The following is a 17,442-nucleotide window of genomic DNA, read 5'->3' as shown; positions in this document are numbered from 1 at the left end:
ACTCATGTTCTAATCTTTTCATCACCATTACTTTTCAGTCTTGTGTAATTTCCTGAAATCTGCCGAAATTCCTAAAAATAATAATGATTAAAATGTGATCAGGATTTCGGTTCAAAGAATACTAAAAACAAATGTTGTATTTATTTATTTAAAATCTGGTTATTTAATTTCAGCATTGAGTTCCTTCATATGTATTCAAATAAAAGAAAGGTTTTGTCTGTACACTGGTCAGAACTCACTTTTTCAATTATATATTGGAGGACAAAACCAGTCTCTGAAAAATATTTTGTATGTCTGTTGAGCCAGATTTGTCAAAGCATCACGCAAAACTATTACTAGAAGGGAAGTTATGAGCGGTTATGTGCCAGATTATGTGCCCCACCCCAATTTAGTGCTTTTGCCTTCAAGGTGGGCGTGGCTACACATCACTACGCGTCACTCAATAGAGCTAACCAATGCCATAGTTTACTGTGAAAACTGAACCTGCAAAGATGAATGGACAGATCAATGTTGCTTTATTTTTCTTGCGGAAAGTTTAAAACTAGTTTGTCTCATATGTTTTTAAAACCATAGCGCTAGAGATATCTGCCCGAAGTTTAACCTGCACCACACGTGAAATGAAAATGTTGAGTAAAAGTGATGTTATAAATGTCATGTGCCGGATTTACTTTAAATTAACTTTACTTGCCTGCACCAATAGATATTAATTACAAAAGCTGAACTGATTATTTTTTACTGGGATTAGTTAATATTTTTAGCACTGAAGTGGTATAAGTGAATTTTAATGTGCTGGAGTCGTTTTAATACAAAAACTTAATCTTTATCCGATTTATTTTTCCCTCATCTGTGACTCGCTCTCCGATTACTGCACAGGGAATGTATTTGGCTGACGACAGAAAAAAATTCAACTTTGCGTAAACAAGAAGTAAGATACTCAACCTTACAAATTTTTTTCTTTGTGTTAATAAATTAGAGAGTTCTTTGACATACAGAAAGACAGGCAGACATTTACGTAGGCTTTAACCTGAAATATTAATATAAATAATATCACTAATTACATTGAAGCAGATTAGCTTGTTTTTAGATTTAACCTTTTAAGTCTTTCTACAAACGTTTTTCCCTTCAACAACGTGCACTAACGCTAGTCTCCTTTATAACATTGGAACCATTTGAGCTGAACACGCGTTTCCGCACGAACAGCGAATATTGCGGCACCATCTTCACCATGAGTAGCTATTACAGTATTTTCTACAAATAATTTAGTTTTACTTAACCAATCTGTCTAATTGATGTGTTATTTTAAAAGATTATATGTACGTTATGCATTTAACCATATATAATGAAACATGGTTTGTTTAAATTATACACACACGTGAAACAGATACAACAATACGCAAGTTAAGATGAGCCCGAGTGCCAAACGGCTTTATGTTTACTTTCTAGGTGCACTACATAGGGTCTGACGTCACGATGTTAAACGGTTCCTTTAGTGTACTCTGAGTGGCAAAGGGAGTGATTTGGGACCCGACAAGGGGTTCGCGCTTGCTTGGTATTTCGAATGCATCAAGGTTCCCTGCATGGTACGTTGGCTTTTTACAGTGAATTTAGGAGAGATAAATAATAAAAATTATGATTTGTAATGAAAGGAGAGTAGAATAAATGAAATAAAAAAGTTAAGTTCAATTGATACAATAGACGACGGATGAGAGGTAAATAAAATAGTAAAATCAAGATTCCTTTTTTCTGGATGTTGAATGTAATAAGCTTTTCACTGAGGGAAGAGACACTTATGTCTGAGACATACAATTCAGAAGTATTCAGACTGCTCTCTTTAAAAAAAGACTGTTTTTAAAAGAGAGAGACATTTGAAAGATTAGCTTGGACGAGAGACAGACAGTTCAGTCTCATTCGCACAGGTGAGGGAGTTCCTGGAGAGACAGACAGAGTTTACTGAGAATTAAAAGACAGCTCAGACCTAATTATATACACAAATGCTCTTGTATATACCTTTTTATATATGTTTGTTTTTGTTTGTGTGACAGCGATGCAGCACAGTGGTACTCCAGCTCCGTTTCACTGGCAGCGCAGCGACAACTCATTTGCCTTTAACTTCTCTCCAGATCCCACGCCTGTCTCGTCCCAGGGCGTCATGAACCCTAATGAGGCACCCACAGGACAAGCCACGGATTTAGAAGTTGGCTCGGGTTTTGCTTTCAACTTCCAGATCCCTGTGAAAACGGAGCGGGAGAGTGACCCGGGACCTGACACAGGGAAATCAGCAAAGAGCGAAGTGGCTCGGGATTTGGGGGAGAGTGCGGATTTAAAACCTAAAGCCAAGAACAAAAAGAAAAAGAAACCAGCAGCAGGTGGAGGAGAGAAAGCTGTACAGGAGAAGGGGAGTAATCTAAGAGAAGAAGCGCCCAAGCAGGAGAAAACTGAACTGGTCAGTGAGAGAGAGAGAGACACTTTCTGATTCACCCTCTCAGATTCAAAGCTAATCCTTAAAAATAATAAAGTTGTTTTTTTTTAAGTACTGGTAAGTCCAGGCCACTTTTGCACAAACGTATGTATGGGGTGTTTGTGTGTGTGTCAGACTCCAGAGGAGCAGCTGAGGCGAGAGCTGGACTGGTGTATTGAGCAGCTGGAATTGGGACTGAGGATGCAAAAATCTTCCACCAAACAAAGCAAGTCTTTCTTATACACACACACACACTTACATTCACATTACTAATTCGCTTCTAGACAGCCTAAACAGCTCTGTGTGTGTGTGTGAAATAGAAGAGGAAGCCTGCCGTGCTTTAAAGACTCTGCGCAGCTCCAAAGCACCAATGGTGAAGAAGAGGCAGGTGATGAGAGCTGTGTCTGGAGATTACCGCAAAAAGATGGAACAGGAAAGAGAGAGACAGTTCAAACTCATCCATTCAGGTGAGAGACGTAACGTTCAGACCCTTTCACTCTTTGTGAGACAGACTGGTCTGTCTCATTTGCTCAGGTAAAAGACAGCTCTGTGAGAGGCTAAAAGATAGTTAAAACTCCTTCTCCTAGATGCAACACTGTGTTTTTAACTGTTGCTCTGTAATGGGTTTCTGTAGCGATGTCCTCAGCGAAGGTGACTCAAGTGTCAGAGCCTCGCTGTAAAGCAGTGTACCACCGGCGTTCCGAGCCTCACACACCTCCAGCACACAGCACAGCCTCGACCGAGGTGTCACTTCCTACTCAGCAGTCAGGAGGGGACGGGGACGGGGTCGGGGACAGATTTGTGTTCAAACCATCAGGAGGAGAGTTTCGCTTCAACTTCAGCATCTGATCATTGTCTCTGAGGGGAGAAAACCCAAACACACACACACTGTGTGACTGTACAAAGGAGTATTTTTTATAACATGAGGTGGACATTGTTCAATAAAGTTTCAATAAAAATCCTGTTGCTGTTCTGCTGTCTCGTTAACAATGTCTCCCTATGATGTCGGAGTGACGCACAACCACTAACTTCACCTCAAAATTGTTTTAATCTGTAAATCCGACTAATGACGGCACATGTTACAAACACACACAGTCCAGTTAATTACAGTACATCATAACATCCAAATATTTCTATCTATCTCTCTCTCTCTCTCTCTCTCTCTCTCTCTATATATATATATATATATATATATATATATATATATACCCACACAGGGTGGGTGAAAAGTAGCTAGGTATTAAAAAAATTGGTAATAAAGTTTATCTTTCTAATACAAACTTATTTAAAAAAATTGTACATGTACTTTAGGAAAATGAAAGCAAATCTTTAAATTTCAACGTAGGCACTTCTTGCATCATTCCCCGAGCCTGTGGTCATCAGCTTTGCATGACAATTTTTTAATCATCTCCGTTATTCAAGATCCTGTCACGTAAAAAAAAGGTCTCAAAACACAGCATCAAAACATCATTACTGCTTCGGTGGCCAAGATGGGGTTGAAGTGGGGTGGGGTGGGGTGGGGTGTAGGGGAGACCTACTCAATATTAGGCGGGTGGTCATAATGTTATGCCTTATTATTGTATATCAAATTCAAATTTTATTAGTCTCATACACGGTACGACATGCAGTGAAATCCTTAAATGACCACCTGTGACTTTAAAAATGTAAAAACAGTTAACAAGAAACAAATAGAACAAAATATAAAAAATATATAATATATATATACAATGAGAAAAAAAAATATAAAGATGATTTTAAATGGAAATAAGTGGAAATTCCCAGGAAGTGTGTAGATGTCTATGGTCCATAAATGTCCATAATCTGCAATGTCCATAAGTGTCCGGGGGTATGTGCAACTGTGCAGTGTGCAAAAATGCAGGGAGGATTAGTCCTGCATATTTCTAAAAAATATTAATCAGTGTTTTATACAGAATTATTATTATTTTGTTGTTGTTGTTGTTGTTGTTTAACCATGCAAACGTGCAGCGCGTGCGGATTAGCGTCACCATGGCGATTTGGGTGTCTAATTATCCATTTCATTTTTGAATCTCATTTCATTTTTTTCAGCTTCGTAACACACTCGTTTTATACAATAACATCCTTCCACACTGTTAATTTTACATTACATTATAAAAATAGACAACAAAAACATTTTATCCCGTTTAACATCATTTTCGACTGATTCAGTTACTTCACACGCTCATGGGATTTGTAGTCTTCACTTCCTCGTGAAAACGCTTACAACGACACAAGGGGGAGCCTTAAAGGACTACATTTCCCATGATTTATTTTGTATCGTTGTTTTTTAAGTAGACGCTCTTCGCTGGATCACTGTAGTAAGTACGGGTAGTTATTTTCTAGTTAACGCGGTTTAGTAATAATTTAAAACAACTCTCTTATAACTGCAGACTCGTTTGCTGACTTAATCTAGTTGAATTCCACATCACCAAGGTGGCATCCTTATTGCATATGGCCTTAATATAGTCAGATACTGTAGATAGATAGGAATGAGACTAAGCCTCATCATTAACAGACAGTCAGGTCGGAATTTAAGGACTGCACATTACGGTGCATTAATTAGGTGATGTATTGCATAATAAGACTATTCTGTTCTAATGTACATGATGATTGTATGGACAGGTGGATATTTAACTGTACATACTGTGCACCAAGGTATGGATTAATAATGAGTTAAATAAAAATGAAAATACATGTGCAGCTTCAGGGTCCATGTTCGATTCTTGCATGGAGTTTGCATGTTCTCTCCGTGTTTGGTGGGTTTCCTCCAGGTGCTCCGGTTTCCTCCCACAGTCCAGAGACATACTGTACAGATTAGGTTTATTGATGTTCTGAAATCGCTGGTAGTGTGTATGTGCGTTGACTCGGCGATAGATTGGCACAATGTGCAGGGTGTACCCCACTTTATGCTTCATGCCAACCACTATGCCACCGTTCTGCCTATATTTCGTTCATCCCTTTATTTTAATTAATATATCGGTACCTCAGCATAAAAGTGTATTCCGTTCCAAAGGTGAGTTCTTCAGGCGAAATTTTGTATTCTGTAACGCAAAATAATGTAAAATGCAGATAATCTGTTACAGCCACCGAAAAATATGACCAATATTACCAATTTTCAACACTATAATCATGTTTTTGCGTATGAAAACAATCAAAATATTTAGAAAAGATATGTAAATAAAGTAAAATATGAAATAAATAGACATTAAACCTCACTTAATAAACCTTAATTTATGATTCCTCTAGGCACCAGCTGCTTTAAAAACCAAACTGAAAGTGGCTCTGTTTTCTTCTTGCACAAAATGCAAAACATGTACAACTCTCTTGGCTTGGCTTTCCAGGTTTTGAACGACTCCTGGACATGCGCCACTTAATGCAACACGCAATGTAGGTGTAAGCCAGCTTCCGGTTCAGTTGCTCGTATGACGGGGCAAAATTTTCTTCTTTTAAAATTTCATTTCTTAAGGCTAAAACTCTTAAGGCAGGGTGTTCGTATCCTGGGTTATCACTGTATTATAACTGATCCATACCGAGTGATCATAGGGTTTATCACTGCAGTCAGGTGGCTTATCTAAGAGACTGTATGTAGATTAAGGTGCGTTAATGGGATCTTCACTGATTAACAGTATGGTTATTAATTAAAGAAAAAATTTTTTCCTTGTTTATAGTGATGATGTCCCTCACACTGACACAGAGCAGAATTACTGTAAAATCTAATGATAGTTGACAGAAAAAAGAAAAGATTTCCTGGACACACACACTCTTGCTGAAAATGTGCCGTTGCTTAGCCAATATGTTATGGAGGGGTGTGAGGTGTGACTTTAAACAGTTTGTGTATTAGGGATGGAAATCACCAGTCACCGCCTGGTACAATATTATCACAATACTTAGGTGATGATTCGATTAATATTGCGATTCTGTAATTATCACGGTTTTATAAATATCCTGATTCGATTCGATTTTTTCACAACTGAACTGAACAGTCATAAATTTAAATGTCGCCCTTCCTTATAATGTTAGTTCCTTACTTACACAACCCAGTATCTCATTTAAACAATACAAACTAACTTAAACTTGAGTTTAACCAATTAAATTAAACAAAAAGTCACATTGTTACTAAGTAGCACCAATCTCTCGCCATAATTGTTATTTCTAAATGAAGTTAGCAAATAATTCGCTCCTATCACACAGGATGCCAGCGTATAACTTGTTTAAATAGCGCTACCTGCAGGATCATAAAGATATGATGACGTTTCACCTCCTCTAATGTTTTCAAAGTCTTGAGCATGTGTTAAGCAGTTGTGGCGATAGTAAAGGGCACCTCCATGTTACTGGACAAGGTGAAAGACGTGCGCGGGGGTGGTGATGGGGCCAGCGTGGGGGTTTGGGTGTAAAGATGTGCCTTGCTATTGTTAGTCACTGAGGAGGTGTGAGAGCGAAGCAGGGGTGAAGACTGTAAGGACTATTAGGGAGGGAAGGTGTGATATTTGAGGGGGTGGATGAGGGAGCAGATGAGAATCCTTTACTAAACCAGTTGAAGGAAAGGTTCAGCTCATGGTTGAACCGCTCAGGTGATATTCTTCATACCATACCACACATCCCTCATATTGTGTGCCTGGAGCTCATACTCCAGCTTCCTCCTGTATGAATCTTTGTATTCCCCCGGAGTCGCTTTCAGTTCCTTCTGCAATCTGTTCAGTTCCTGGTAAACAACACTTTTAGATCACAGGGCTTGTTGTTCTGGAGACTCACTGGTCTCCCCATGACACTCACACAGTGCATTCAAAACAGCCCTGTAGTGTCTCATTAGCTTCCTGTGTCCACCTCTGTACGTTTCTTGTGCTCACAGGCTGCTGCAGGATGATGGGTGTGTAGGTGGAGGTGAGAAGTATGTTGTGGTCTGAAGTAGGGGTAGGTCACTGGATGTGTATGCATTCTTCACGTTTACATAAAATGGATCCAAAGTTTTATTTACTCAGGTCAGACAGTTAAAGAAAGAGGAGCATAATGAAGTAACGGAGTGACACACACAGGACATTAGAAGTATCCGTAGTCTATGTGAAAAATTCAGACCAGAGAGAGTGTAAAAAATAAACAAAACACCATGATGGACTGCAACAGGCAGCCACTAGTTCGGCACCATCTTGGTTTCCCTACATAGTTAACCAATGAAAAAGTGAATCAATCGACATTAACAGCTATGGCAGCACAAATGCATCTCGAACATTAGAATACCATGGGAAATTGATTTAGTAATTGATATTTCCACTATCTTGTAGCTCATGAAAATTATATATCCAGTATCTCAAAATATTAGAATATTTCATTTTAAGTTTACTGTTCATACAGTATAAATACTGTATATCCCTCAGTCTCAGGTCAGTAACCGGAACCATAATCATGGGGAAGACTGCTGACTTGACATCCAATCAGAAGACGATCATCGACACCCTTCACAAGGAGGGTAAGCCCCAAAAGGTCATCGCTATAAAGGCATGCTGCTCACAAAGCGCTGTATCGAGGCATATTCGTGGAAAGATGACTGGAAGGGAAAAATGTGGTAGGAAAAGATGCACAAGTAACATAGATGACCGCAGCCTCAAGAAGATTGTCATGCAAAGCCAATATAAGAACTTGTTAGAGTTTCACAAGGAGTGGAGTGAGGCTGGAGTCAAGGCATCAAGAGCCACCACGTACAGACGTCTTCAGGAAATGGGCTACGCTTATTGCATTCCCAGTACAGAGGAGTTGAGTGAAAATATTGAACTTAAAGTTAAGAACAAAAAGAAAGTAGAAGCAGATGAAGGAGAGGAAGCTGTACAGGAGAATGTGAATCATCCAGGAGAAGAAGCAGCGGTCAAGGAGGAGAGCATTGAACTGGTCAGTGAGAAAAATTACTCTTAGACTTAGACACTAATCCTTAAAAAACGCTGAAACTTTTTAAAGACCACTTTCTTTGCACAAACTGTATATAAGGTGTGTGTGTATGTGTGTGTCAGACTTCGGAACAGCACCTAAGTCAAGAGCTGGACTGGTGTATTGAGCAGCTTCAACTGCGAATTAAAGTTCAAAAATCCTCCGCCAAGCAAAGCAAGTCTCTCTCTCACACACACTCACTGACCTCCACATTACTAACCTGCCTCTAAACAGCCCTCACAACTCTCTCTCTCTTTGTGTGTGTGTGTCTAATAGGAAAGGAAGCCTGTCGTGCTCTTAAGACTCTGCGCAGCTCTAAAGCACCGATGGAGAAGAAGAGGCAAGTGATGAGAGCCGTGTCTGAAGATTACTACAAAAAGATGGCGGAGGAAAAAGAGACACAGGTCTGTAATGTGTTTCGCTAGCAATGTCCTCCGAGTGGCGCAGTGCTAAAGTGCTCGACCTATCATCCGGTGATCGCGAGTTTAATTCCCGGCAGATGCTGTAACCTCCCGCAGCCGGAGGTCTAGAGAGAGCTGATTGGCCGAGCTCTCTCAGAGGGGAGGGACGAGAGGGGGCAGATAGCGCTGTCCTTCGAGTGTGTTACGCCTCCCCATTGGTGTCTTGACACATGATAGTCTTTGGCCCTCACGACTGAGTGGTAGTAGCCTTAATGTGGGAGCCCAATAGACGGGGAGGAATTCGACATGAGAAAATCTGGGGGGAAAAAAAAGCAATGTGCTCAGCCAATGTACTCAGAGTGTTAGTTGTAGAGCAGTGTACCACCAACAAGCTGAGCCTCACGCACCTTCAGCAGGCAACCTGTCAAGCAGACCTCTGAATCAAAGCCTTTGATCGCCATCTATGAGGGTGGATTTTTATAAAATGAGTGGGACATTTTTCAATCAGTGTTCAATAAATATAATATCTCACTGTTAGTGGAGAGCAACACTAAGGCTGGTTACACACTACACGGCTTTCACAATCCTAAAAGAATCTGAAAAGACGTATACACTAACCGATTGGCTTCAAAGCCGGTGTCAAAAATCATACACCTAAAGACCGTGCCAGATGAGGGATCGTAGGGTACACAAATTGTCATGCCAGCTGAGGCCAACTGAACACACCAAAACATCATCTCTTAACCACATTTTTCATGAGAGCAAGAGTTTGTTCTCAGTTTTGAATTTTGTACAAAATCCCGCCTAAAGTCACGTAGCCTTGCAAGAAGGAACACTGCGAGCATTTATATTTGCACTGGTGTGTTTGTGTCTGTCAATCTGCAATTCATTTACAGTAACACTAATTTTAAAGCAAGTCATCTATTAGGCCTAATGGTTTATTCGCCATTGCTTGTAGTACACCACAAAATTCTCTTCAGAGTGGCAAACAAATTCAGCAAAGCAGCACTAAAACCTCACCACCGAATAGCATCGTGGCAGTGTAATTTCAGAGCGACACAGACACACCTGCGCACAAGTTTAAATGCTCACGAAGTCTTATGCTTGTGTCAAGTCTATGGTGTACGTCTCATGTAGCTGTGTAAACTGTTGTGCACCTCCTCAAAAATATAACTACACATCATGGTGAGGCAGGTCACAACAACCAGATAGCATTTACAGCTCCTCTACACCATTTCTGTCCTGAAGTTAAAAGTTAAATAAATTTGGACCAAATCGAGGAACGATTAACTGAAGCCATTTATAAATATGTAAGGTTACGTTTGTACGCTTCATCATTAATACACTGACAGATGCAAACAAATTCTTGGCGAGAGAGAGGCCATCTCTTCCAACATCATTTCTCTTTTCTCCATTGCAGTAATTTTAGTAAAGGAACTGTTGTGCAAGTTCTATTAGCTCCACCTCCAACAAGATCATGATGTCGCTCCTAAAGCTTTGTGCGATCCCGACCAAACCTACCGTACGGGTGTGTCTGACTCATCCTGGTGACCCACTTTTGGTTGGAGATCTCGTCAGATGGAGACCTTGTGTGTTGGCAGTCACTCAATAGTTCAGGACTGAAATTCCCAAATAGTTTTCCTCCAATAATGGAAGAGGATGTAATTATAAGTGGTAATTATAATTTATACATATCTACTCCATTTTCCATTGTTTCCTGTTGTCAATTCTGTTTTGTGGCAATGCCCACTGTTTAAAGTGCTATTTGAATAAAATTTAATTGAATCATTTTCGTCTGCCTAAGAGCTGTCATGAGGAGGAAAATGTATGAACCGAAAGCATGGATTACTTAATTTATGCTCTAGGTTTAATACTAATAATAACTGTGCGCATGGATTATTAAATGGTGCATAATGTACATTGTTCATCTTTCTGTCAGTCCTTTTCTCTCTCTTTTAAACAAAGGGATTTGTTTGATTTATTACAGGTTTAGTTTGTATTTGGAACTGAGATATTGGACGACTGAGGCTGAGTTTGCAGGACGGAGGACGACTGAGGATGGGGTGGTGTGGAAGAATGGCTGCCAATGTGCTTCAGTAAATTTGCCAGAGTTAACACAGTCAATGAACAATGGCAGCAGTGAAAGTGGGATTTTGCCAGACATTTCAAACTGCATTTTATGATGATGAAATCTAAAATAAAAACAAAACAAAAACAATAGTCATTACTATATATTTGTAGATAATTGCCTATACTAAACTTAATTTGTCTTTCACTCTGGCCTGTGGACAGTCAAATAACAAGCAAATTTATTTGCGATTAAATGAAAGGTCCTTGATCAATGAAGTAGGGCTGCACCAATCATCGGCCAATATAATGCCTTAAAATAAAACAAACACTCCATTACAAATTCAGACATACATAATCATGCACAGAGCATTACTGCCAGGTTTGGTACCATAGTAAACAAACTAAAGTGACAAAAACAAAATTGTTTAACTCACCATCATGGTGCACTGCCAACTGGAAATGGTTTTTTATTTGGTAGTACACCAACTGTGGCATACTAGTGTATGGGCAGAAAGGGCAATTGGTGCAGCAGTCTTTTAAATACTGCTCACACTGCCCTTTGCTTAACACTGTTTTATGCATGTTTGCGAAAAAAATGGATCTTAAAAGAGCCCTTGGGTTATGTAAACAAAACAGAGAGAATTGAGGGGTAGTGTAGTATCTTTTCTTTGTCTTTCGGCTGTTCCCTTTCAGGGGTCGCCACAGCGAATCATTTGCCTCCATCTAACCCTATCCTCTGCATCCTCTTCTCTTACACCAACTAACTTCATGTCCTCTCTCACTGCATCCATAAATCTCCTCTTTGGTCTTCTCTAGACCTCCTGCCTGGCTGTTCCAACCTCAGCATCCTTCTACTGATATACTCACAATCTTTCCTCTGAACATGTCCAAACCACCTCAATCTGGCCTCTCTGACTGTATCTCCAAAACATCTAACGTTAGTTGTCCCTCTGATAAACTCATTCTTGATCCTATCCATCCTTGTCACTCCCAAAATGAACCTCAACATCTTCAGCTCTGCTACCTCCAACTCTGCCCCCTGTCTTTTCTTCAGCGCCACTGTCTCTAAGCCGTAGAGCATTGCTGGTCTCACCACTGTCCTGTACACCTTTCCTTTAATTCTCGCTGATACTCTTTTATCGCACAACACACCTGACACTTTTCTCCACCCATTCCAACCTGCCTGAACCCGCCTCTTCACCTCCTTTGAACACTCTCCGTTGCTCTGTACCGTTGACCCTAAGTACTTAAAATCCTTCACCTTCTTTACCTCTGCTCCCTGTAGCCTCACCGATCCTCCTGGGACACATGTATTCCGTCTTGCTGCGGCTAACCTTCATTCCTCTGCTTTCCAGAGCATACCTCCACCTCTCCAAATTTTCCTCCACCTGTTCCCTGCTCTCGCTACAGAGCACAATGTCATCTGCAAACATCATAGTCCATGGGGACTCCTGTCTTACCTCATCTGTCATCCTGTCCATCACCAGAGCAAACAAAAAGGGGCTTAGAGCCGATCCTTGATGCAGACCCACCTCCACCTTGAACTCTTCTGTCACACCTACAGCACATCTTACCACTGTCTTACAGCTCTCATACATGTCCTGCACCACTCTAACATACTTCTCTGCCACTCCAGACCTTCTCATACAATATCACAGCTCCTCTCTTGGCACCCTGTCATACACTTTCTCTAAATCTAAAAAGACACAATACAACTCCCTGTTACCTTCTCTGTACTTCTCCGCCAGCATCCTCAAAGCAAATACTGCATCTGATGTACTCTTTCTAGGCATAAAACCATATTGCTGCTCACAAATGCTCACCTCTGCCCTTAACCTAGCTTACACTACTCTTTCCCACAGCTTCATTGTCTGGCTCATTAGCTTTATACCTCTATAATTGCCACAGCTTTGCACATCTCCCTTGTTCTTAAAAATTGGCACCAATACACTTCTCCTCCATTCCTCTGGAATCCTCTCACTCTTTAAGATCTTGTTAAACAAACTTGTCAGAAACTCTACTGCCACCTCCCCTAAGCACTTCCAAGAAAGTGAGAACTTTCAAAGTGGACTATGAAAACAGAACTTTTAAAGATGTATGGACAGATTAATATATATTAATTCTTCCTGCTGGAAGTTTAAAGCCAGTTTGTCTCATATGTTCCGAAACCATGGCGCTAATAAAAAGCAGCAATGTAAAGTCACTAAAAAATAAAACCCTGGTCATTAAAGCAAACATATCCGCAGGACTCCGAGGTGAGGTCATGTAAAATACCCAAACTGAGAGCCCAGTAATATGCGTGAAATGACCACCCCCTCTTCACACACACACTATAAAAATACTAATACAACAAAATTTCATTATGCAAAACTGACTGGACAGAATTAAATTAAACTTTTGCAGTACTTAGAGATCTGCCAGAAGTTTAACTTGCACAATAAGTGGCGATGTTATGAACAGTTATGTGCCAGATTTAATAATCTACTTTAAAATAGGATACTAATAAGCTCCTTGCTCAATGTAAACAAACACCTGAATCATTGGATATTAATTAAAAAAGCTAAACTGAATAGTTTTACTCAGATTAGTTCACATTTTCAAGTGTTTATTAGTTCAAGTGGTCTAAGGTAATTTTAACGTGCTAGACTTCGTTATCCAATCTATTTTTTTTTTCGATTTTTTTATTATCTAGGATTCACTTTCCTATTACAGAACAGGGAGTGTATTGACGAAAGATACTCATCCCTCCTAAGATACTCAACCTTACAAGATTTGATTTCTTTGTATTTTTCGTTTAGGCAGAGTGTTTTACCGTACAAAAAGACAGACAGACATGTACGTGGGCTTCAATCTGAAATAATAATAATAATAATATCACTGATTACATTAAAGCTGATCAGATTATTGTTTCGATTTAACCTTTAAACTCTTTCTACAAACTGTTTAACCGTCAACGACGGGCACTTCCGCTAGTAATGACTAACGGATAAATGTGGAACACATTACAGTTTATTAAATACATTTTAATCATCGTTTTTACACAGATTTATTCTATTTTTGTTGTGAAGAACTGTAATTATGCACCGCTATCTGATCGTGTCGCGCGTGCAGTTTAGCGTTGCCATGGCAATATAGCGTAACGCTCTATAAATTATCTATTCCATTTTTAAGAAATAGTTTTTCCAGTAAAAAAACAAAACAAAATTTAAACAATAAAACAGTGTACCACTTGGGTAAAATAATTTAATAATTGAAGCACCGTTTTATTCTGATTCAAGTAGGTCACGACTGCACTTGTAGGGATTTGTAGTCTTCTTATGCTTTCGCAATCTCTTACAAAGGCACAAGTGAGGCCTTGAAAAGACTACAATTCCCAGGATTCCTGTCTAACAGAGGCGTTTCTCTCCCTGTGTTGTTACGAAGATCATCAGCAGCTGGCGAAGTTGTGTTCAGATCAGCAAATGCTCGCGCTGTAATTTAATTAAGTACACGTTTTTTTTGGTTAAATTTGTTTTAAAACTCTTTCGAAATATACGGTGAGTTTAAATCAAATTATTTGTCCTCTCATTCCCGAGTTCGCCCGATAAAACACCAGACTCGCTTGCTAAATTAGTGTAGCTAAGGCTATTAACAAACAAACACTTACCGTTTTATTTATAAAACCGACAAAAACTGTTTAAACATTTATTCTTATTATTAACATCAATGACACGCCAGGAATTTCCAAACGTCTAGCGTTAAATATCCTTGGAACGTCGTTCCAGATCAGTTAGATTGCGTCACAAATCAATACGCACATCATATATAAGTGCACTACATAGGGAGCAAACGTGTGTGTTTTAACAGCTGAGGAAGTGCACTAGGCGTGAACAGGAGACCCGCATAACGGAATCCTAAGGTAAATCGAGTCATTGATTTGATACTAATGAGTCGAATCTTTATTTAATTGAAGTATTAACAGATACAAGAAGGTGGGGTTTGTCATCAAAAACAATGTCAAAGATACACAAATACAGGATGCACTTTTTTTTTTAAAGAGAAGAAAAAAGAAAAAAGGTACAAACTCTTACTGGAAGCCTTGGTATTAAATCTGTAAAACTGTTTAATTTTTCATTTGGGATTTACGTACGATTTTTGGAAATGCATAAATTTCCATATTTATTTTAGTTTCAGACATTAAATATTCATGGACATTACTGTTTTGCTGGTGGAAATGCCTTCGAGTATTATGATAAGATTTTTTTGGTAATTTATTTTTAAAAAGTGATATTTCAGCTTTTTTTGTTTTCATTTTAATGACTACTATCTTGTAGTTCATAAAAAATTATATATCCAGTATCTCAAAATATTAGAATATTTTATTTTAAGTTTACTGTTCATACAGTATAATTACTGTGTACCCCCCAGTCTAGGTCAGTAACCACAACCACAATCATGGGGAAGACTGCTGACTTAACGGTAGATCAGAAGACAATCATCGACACCCTCCACAAGGAGGGTAAGCCCCAGAAGTACATCGCTAAAAAGGCATGCTGCTCGCAGAGTGCTGTATCGAAGCATATTCGTGGAAAGATGACTGGAAGGGAAAAATGTGGTAGGAAAAGATGCACAAGTAACAAAGATGACCGCAGCCTCGAGAAGATTGTCATGCAAAGCCGATATAAGAACTTGTTAGAGCTTCACAAGGAGTGGAGTGAGGCTGGAGTCAAGGCATCAAGAGCCACCACGTACAGACGTCTTCAGGAAATGGGCTACGCTTATTGCATTCCCAGTACAGAGGAGTTGAGTGAAGATATAAAACTTAAAGTTGAGAACATAAAGAAAGTAGAAGCAGATGAAGGAGAGGAAGCTGTACAGGAGAATGTGAATCATCCAGGAGAAGAAGCAGCGGTCAAGGAGGAGAGCATTGAACTGGTCAGTGAGAAATGCCAGTTACTTTCAGACTTTAAGCTAATCCTTAAAAAAACACTGAAACTTTATTATGGACCACTCTCTTTGCACAAAACGTATATAAGGTGTGTGTGTGTGTGTGTGTCAGTCTCCAGAGCAGCACCAGAGTCAAGAGCTGGACTGGTGTGTTGAGCAGCTTCAACTGCGAATGAAAGTTCAAAAAAACTCCACGAAGCAAAGCAAGTCTCTCTCTATCTCTCTCTCTCTCTCACACACGCGCGCGCACACACACACACACACACACACTACTAATCTGCCTCTAAACAGCCTACCCTACTCTCTTTCTCTCTCTCTTTGTGTGTGTTTGTAATAGGAAAGGAAGCCTGTCGTGCTCTAAAGACTCTGCGCAGCTCTAAAGCACCGATGGAGAAGAAGAGGCAAGTGATGAGAGCCGTGTCTGAAGATTACTACAAAAAGATGGAGGAGGAAAAAGAGAAACAGGACAAACTCATCCATTTAGGTAAGACACAGACGGCTCTCTGAGAGAAAGACAGTTCAGACGCAACAGAGTGTAATTAACTGTAGCTTTGTAATGTGTTTTCCTAGCGATATCCTCAGCGAAGGTACTGAGAGTGTTAGTGCCTTGTTGTAGAGCAGTCTACAACCAACAAGCTAAGCCTCACGCACCTCCAGCACGCAGCACAGACACGGACAAGGCGTCACTTCCTGTCAAGCTGACAGACGGGGATGCCATCGGTAACAGACCCTTTGCTTCAACTTCAACGTCTGATTGTTGTTTATAAGGGGAAAAACGCAACAGATATGCTGTGTGACTGTATAAAGGTGGAGTTTAAAGATGAATGAACATGAACCAAACAGACAGATGTGACTCATCCTGGTGATCCCATCGCAAGGAGGCCCTGTTTGGTCTGCGTGTGAGAACGGTTCCAATTGATCATGAAGATGGTCCTTGATTCAGCTGATGCGGACAGCTGTTAAACACATTGCATGAGTTTTGGGATGCTTTAAATGTGTTTAATATTCACTGGATATTCAAAGTTTCTAATGTCAGTAAAAACAAATTTAATTTTAAAAAGTCTGAAGATGTTTATTTTACATTTTAATGTAAAATGTAATATAACAGTGTTTCTTAAAGGAAAAAGTACAGGAAAAAAAAACATGTTTATTGTTTTGTTTTAGAGAATATAACGTTAATAAAGTTTAGGAAGTTCTCTCTCCACCAGCAAGTGGGGAAGAGACTAATCACAGTGGTACAAAAACCTCACCGCCATCTAGCGGTTCGGCTGTGTAATTGCAGAGCGACACAGACATGACATGCTTTTTATTCATGTAAAGCCGTGCCAAAAGTTTTACGAAACCCCAACAGATTACCGAAGAGTGAGTGTATTTGGCTGATAAAGAAAGAAGCACAGAACCTTACAAAAAGTATGTCTTTGTATTAAGTTAGGCACAGAGTTCTTCCGTACAGAAAGACAGGCAGACAACCTGAAATAATAGTATCACTGATTACATTAAAGATGATCAGATTATATTTGGATTAAGACCTTTTAACTCATTCTACAAAGTATTTTTCCCGTGTAAAACTGACTAATGCATGATGTTACGAGCACACATTCCTGTTTAGTTGAAGTTAAATAATATATTTTCCCTAAATACAAATTTATGTTT

The 17,442-nt window shown here is 39.5% G+C and overlaps 3 protein-coding genes across 5 annotated transcripts; all 3 read left to right on the top strand.

Moving 5' to 3' along the window:
* The first annotated feature begins 1,181 nt into the window (after positions 1–1,181).
* Positions 1,182–3,420, top strand: LOC128520698 (UPF0488 protein C8orf33 homolog). The gene is made up of 6 exons (XM_053495054.1): positions 1,182–1,229; positions 1,444–1,580; positions 2,043–2,443; positions 2,594–2,684; positions 2,779–2,925; positions 3,093–3,420. The coding sequence occupies exons 2-6, from the start codon at positions 1,559–1,561 to the stop codon at positions 3,305–3,307; spliced, it is 876 nt and encodes a 291-aa protein (XP_053351029.1). The 5' UTR covers positions 1,182–1,229; positions 1,444–1,558; the 3' UTR covers positions 3,308–3,420.
* Positions 3,421–4,709: 1,289 nt separating this feature from the next.
* On the top strand, positions 4,710–11,013 carry LOC128520848 (uncharacterized). Its single transcript, XM_053495268.1, has 5 exons — positions 4,710–4,794; positions 7,849–8,356; positions 8,476–8,566; positions 8,669–8,796; positions 10,781–11,013. The coding sequence occupies exons 2-5, from the start codon at positions 7,877–7,879 to the stop codon at positions 10,784–10,786; spliced, it is 705 nt and encodes a 234-aa protein (XP_053351243.1). The 5' UTR covers positions 4,710–4,794; positions 7,849–7,876; the 3' UTR covers positions 10,787–11,013.
* A 3,231-nt stretch (positions 11,014–14,244) lies between these two features.
* On the top strand, positions 14,245–16,849 carry LOC128520541 (UPF0488 protein C8orf33 homolog). 3 transcript variants are annotated; one of them, XM_053494820.1, is made up of 5 exons: positions 14,245–14,399; positions 15,271–15,777; positions 15,902–15,992; positions 16,127–16,273; positions 16,360–16,849. In XM_053494820.1, exons 2-5 carry the CDS (start codon positions 15,298–15,300, stop codon positions 16,554–16,556), a joined length of 915 nt encoding a protein of 304 aa, XP_053350795.1. In that variant the 5' UTR covers positions 14,245–14,399; positions 15,271–15,297; the 3' UTR covers positions 16,557–16,849. The 3 variants fall into 3 exon arrangements, with proteins under 3 accessions (XP_053350795.1, XP_053350797.1, XP_053350796.1); XM_053494822.1 differs by having other exon boundaries at positions 14,255–14,399; positions 15,276–15,777; XM_053494821.1 differs by lacking the exon at positions 14,245–14,399 and adding an exon at positions 14,413–14,761.
* The last annotated feature ends 593 nt before the right edge of the window (positions 16,850–17,442 follow it).

The sequence above is a fragment of the Clarias gariepinus genome, chromosome 4 (genome assembly GCF_024256425.1).
Source record: "Clarias gariepinus isolate MV-2021 ecotype Netherlands chromosome 4, CGAR_prim_01v2, whole genome shotgun sequence".
NCBI classification, from domain to species: Eukaryota; Metazoa; Chordata; class Actinopteri; order Siluriformes; family Clariidae; genus Clarias; species Clarias gariepinus.
This window is presented reverse-complemented; position numbering and strand designations above follow the sequence as displayed.

Bases quoted from the DNA above. Each gene is read 5' to 3' on its own strand.
- LOC128520848 (XM_053495268.1), top strand. From the start codon at position 7,877: ATGGGGAAGACTGCTGACTTGACATCCAATCAGAAGACGATCATCGAC. The intron at 8,357-8,475 runs GTCAGTGAGAAA...TGTGTGTGTCAG, and splicing joins AGGAGGAGAGCATTGAACTG to ACTTCGGAACAGCACCTAAG. The intron at 8,567-8,668 runs GCAAGTCTCTCT...TGTGTCTAATAG, and splicing joins AAAATCCTCCGCCAAGCAAA to GAAAGGAAGCCTGTCGTGCT.
- LOC128520541 (XM_053494820.1), top strand. From the start codon at position 15,298: ATGGGGAAGACTGCTGACTTAACGGTAGATCAGAAGACAATCATCGAC. The intron at 15,778-15,901 runs GTCAGTGAGAAA...TGTGTGTGTCAG, and splicing joins AGGAGGAGAGCATTGAACTG to TCTCCAGAGCAGCACCAGAG. The intron at 16,274-16,359 runs GTAAGACACAGA...GTGTTTTCCTAG, and splicing joins GGACAAACTCATCCATTTAG to CGATATCCTCAGCGAAGGTA.
- LOC128520698 (XM_053495054.1), top strand. From the start codon at position 1,559: ATGCATCAAGGTTCCCTGCATG. The intron at 2,444-2,593 runs GTCAGTGAGAGA...TGTGTGTGTCAG, and splicing joins AGCAGGAGAAAACTGAACTG to ACTCCAGAGGAGCAGCTGAG. The intron at 2,685-2,778 runs GCAAGTCTTTCT...TGTGTGAAATAG, and splicing joins AAAATCTTCCACCAAACAAA to AAGAGGAAGCCTGCCGTGCT.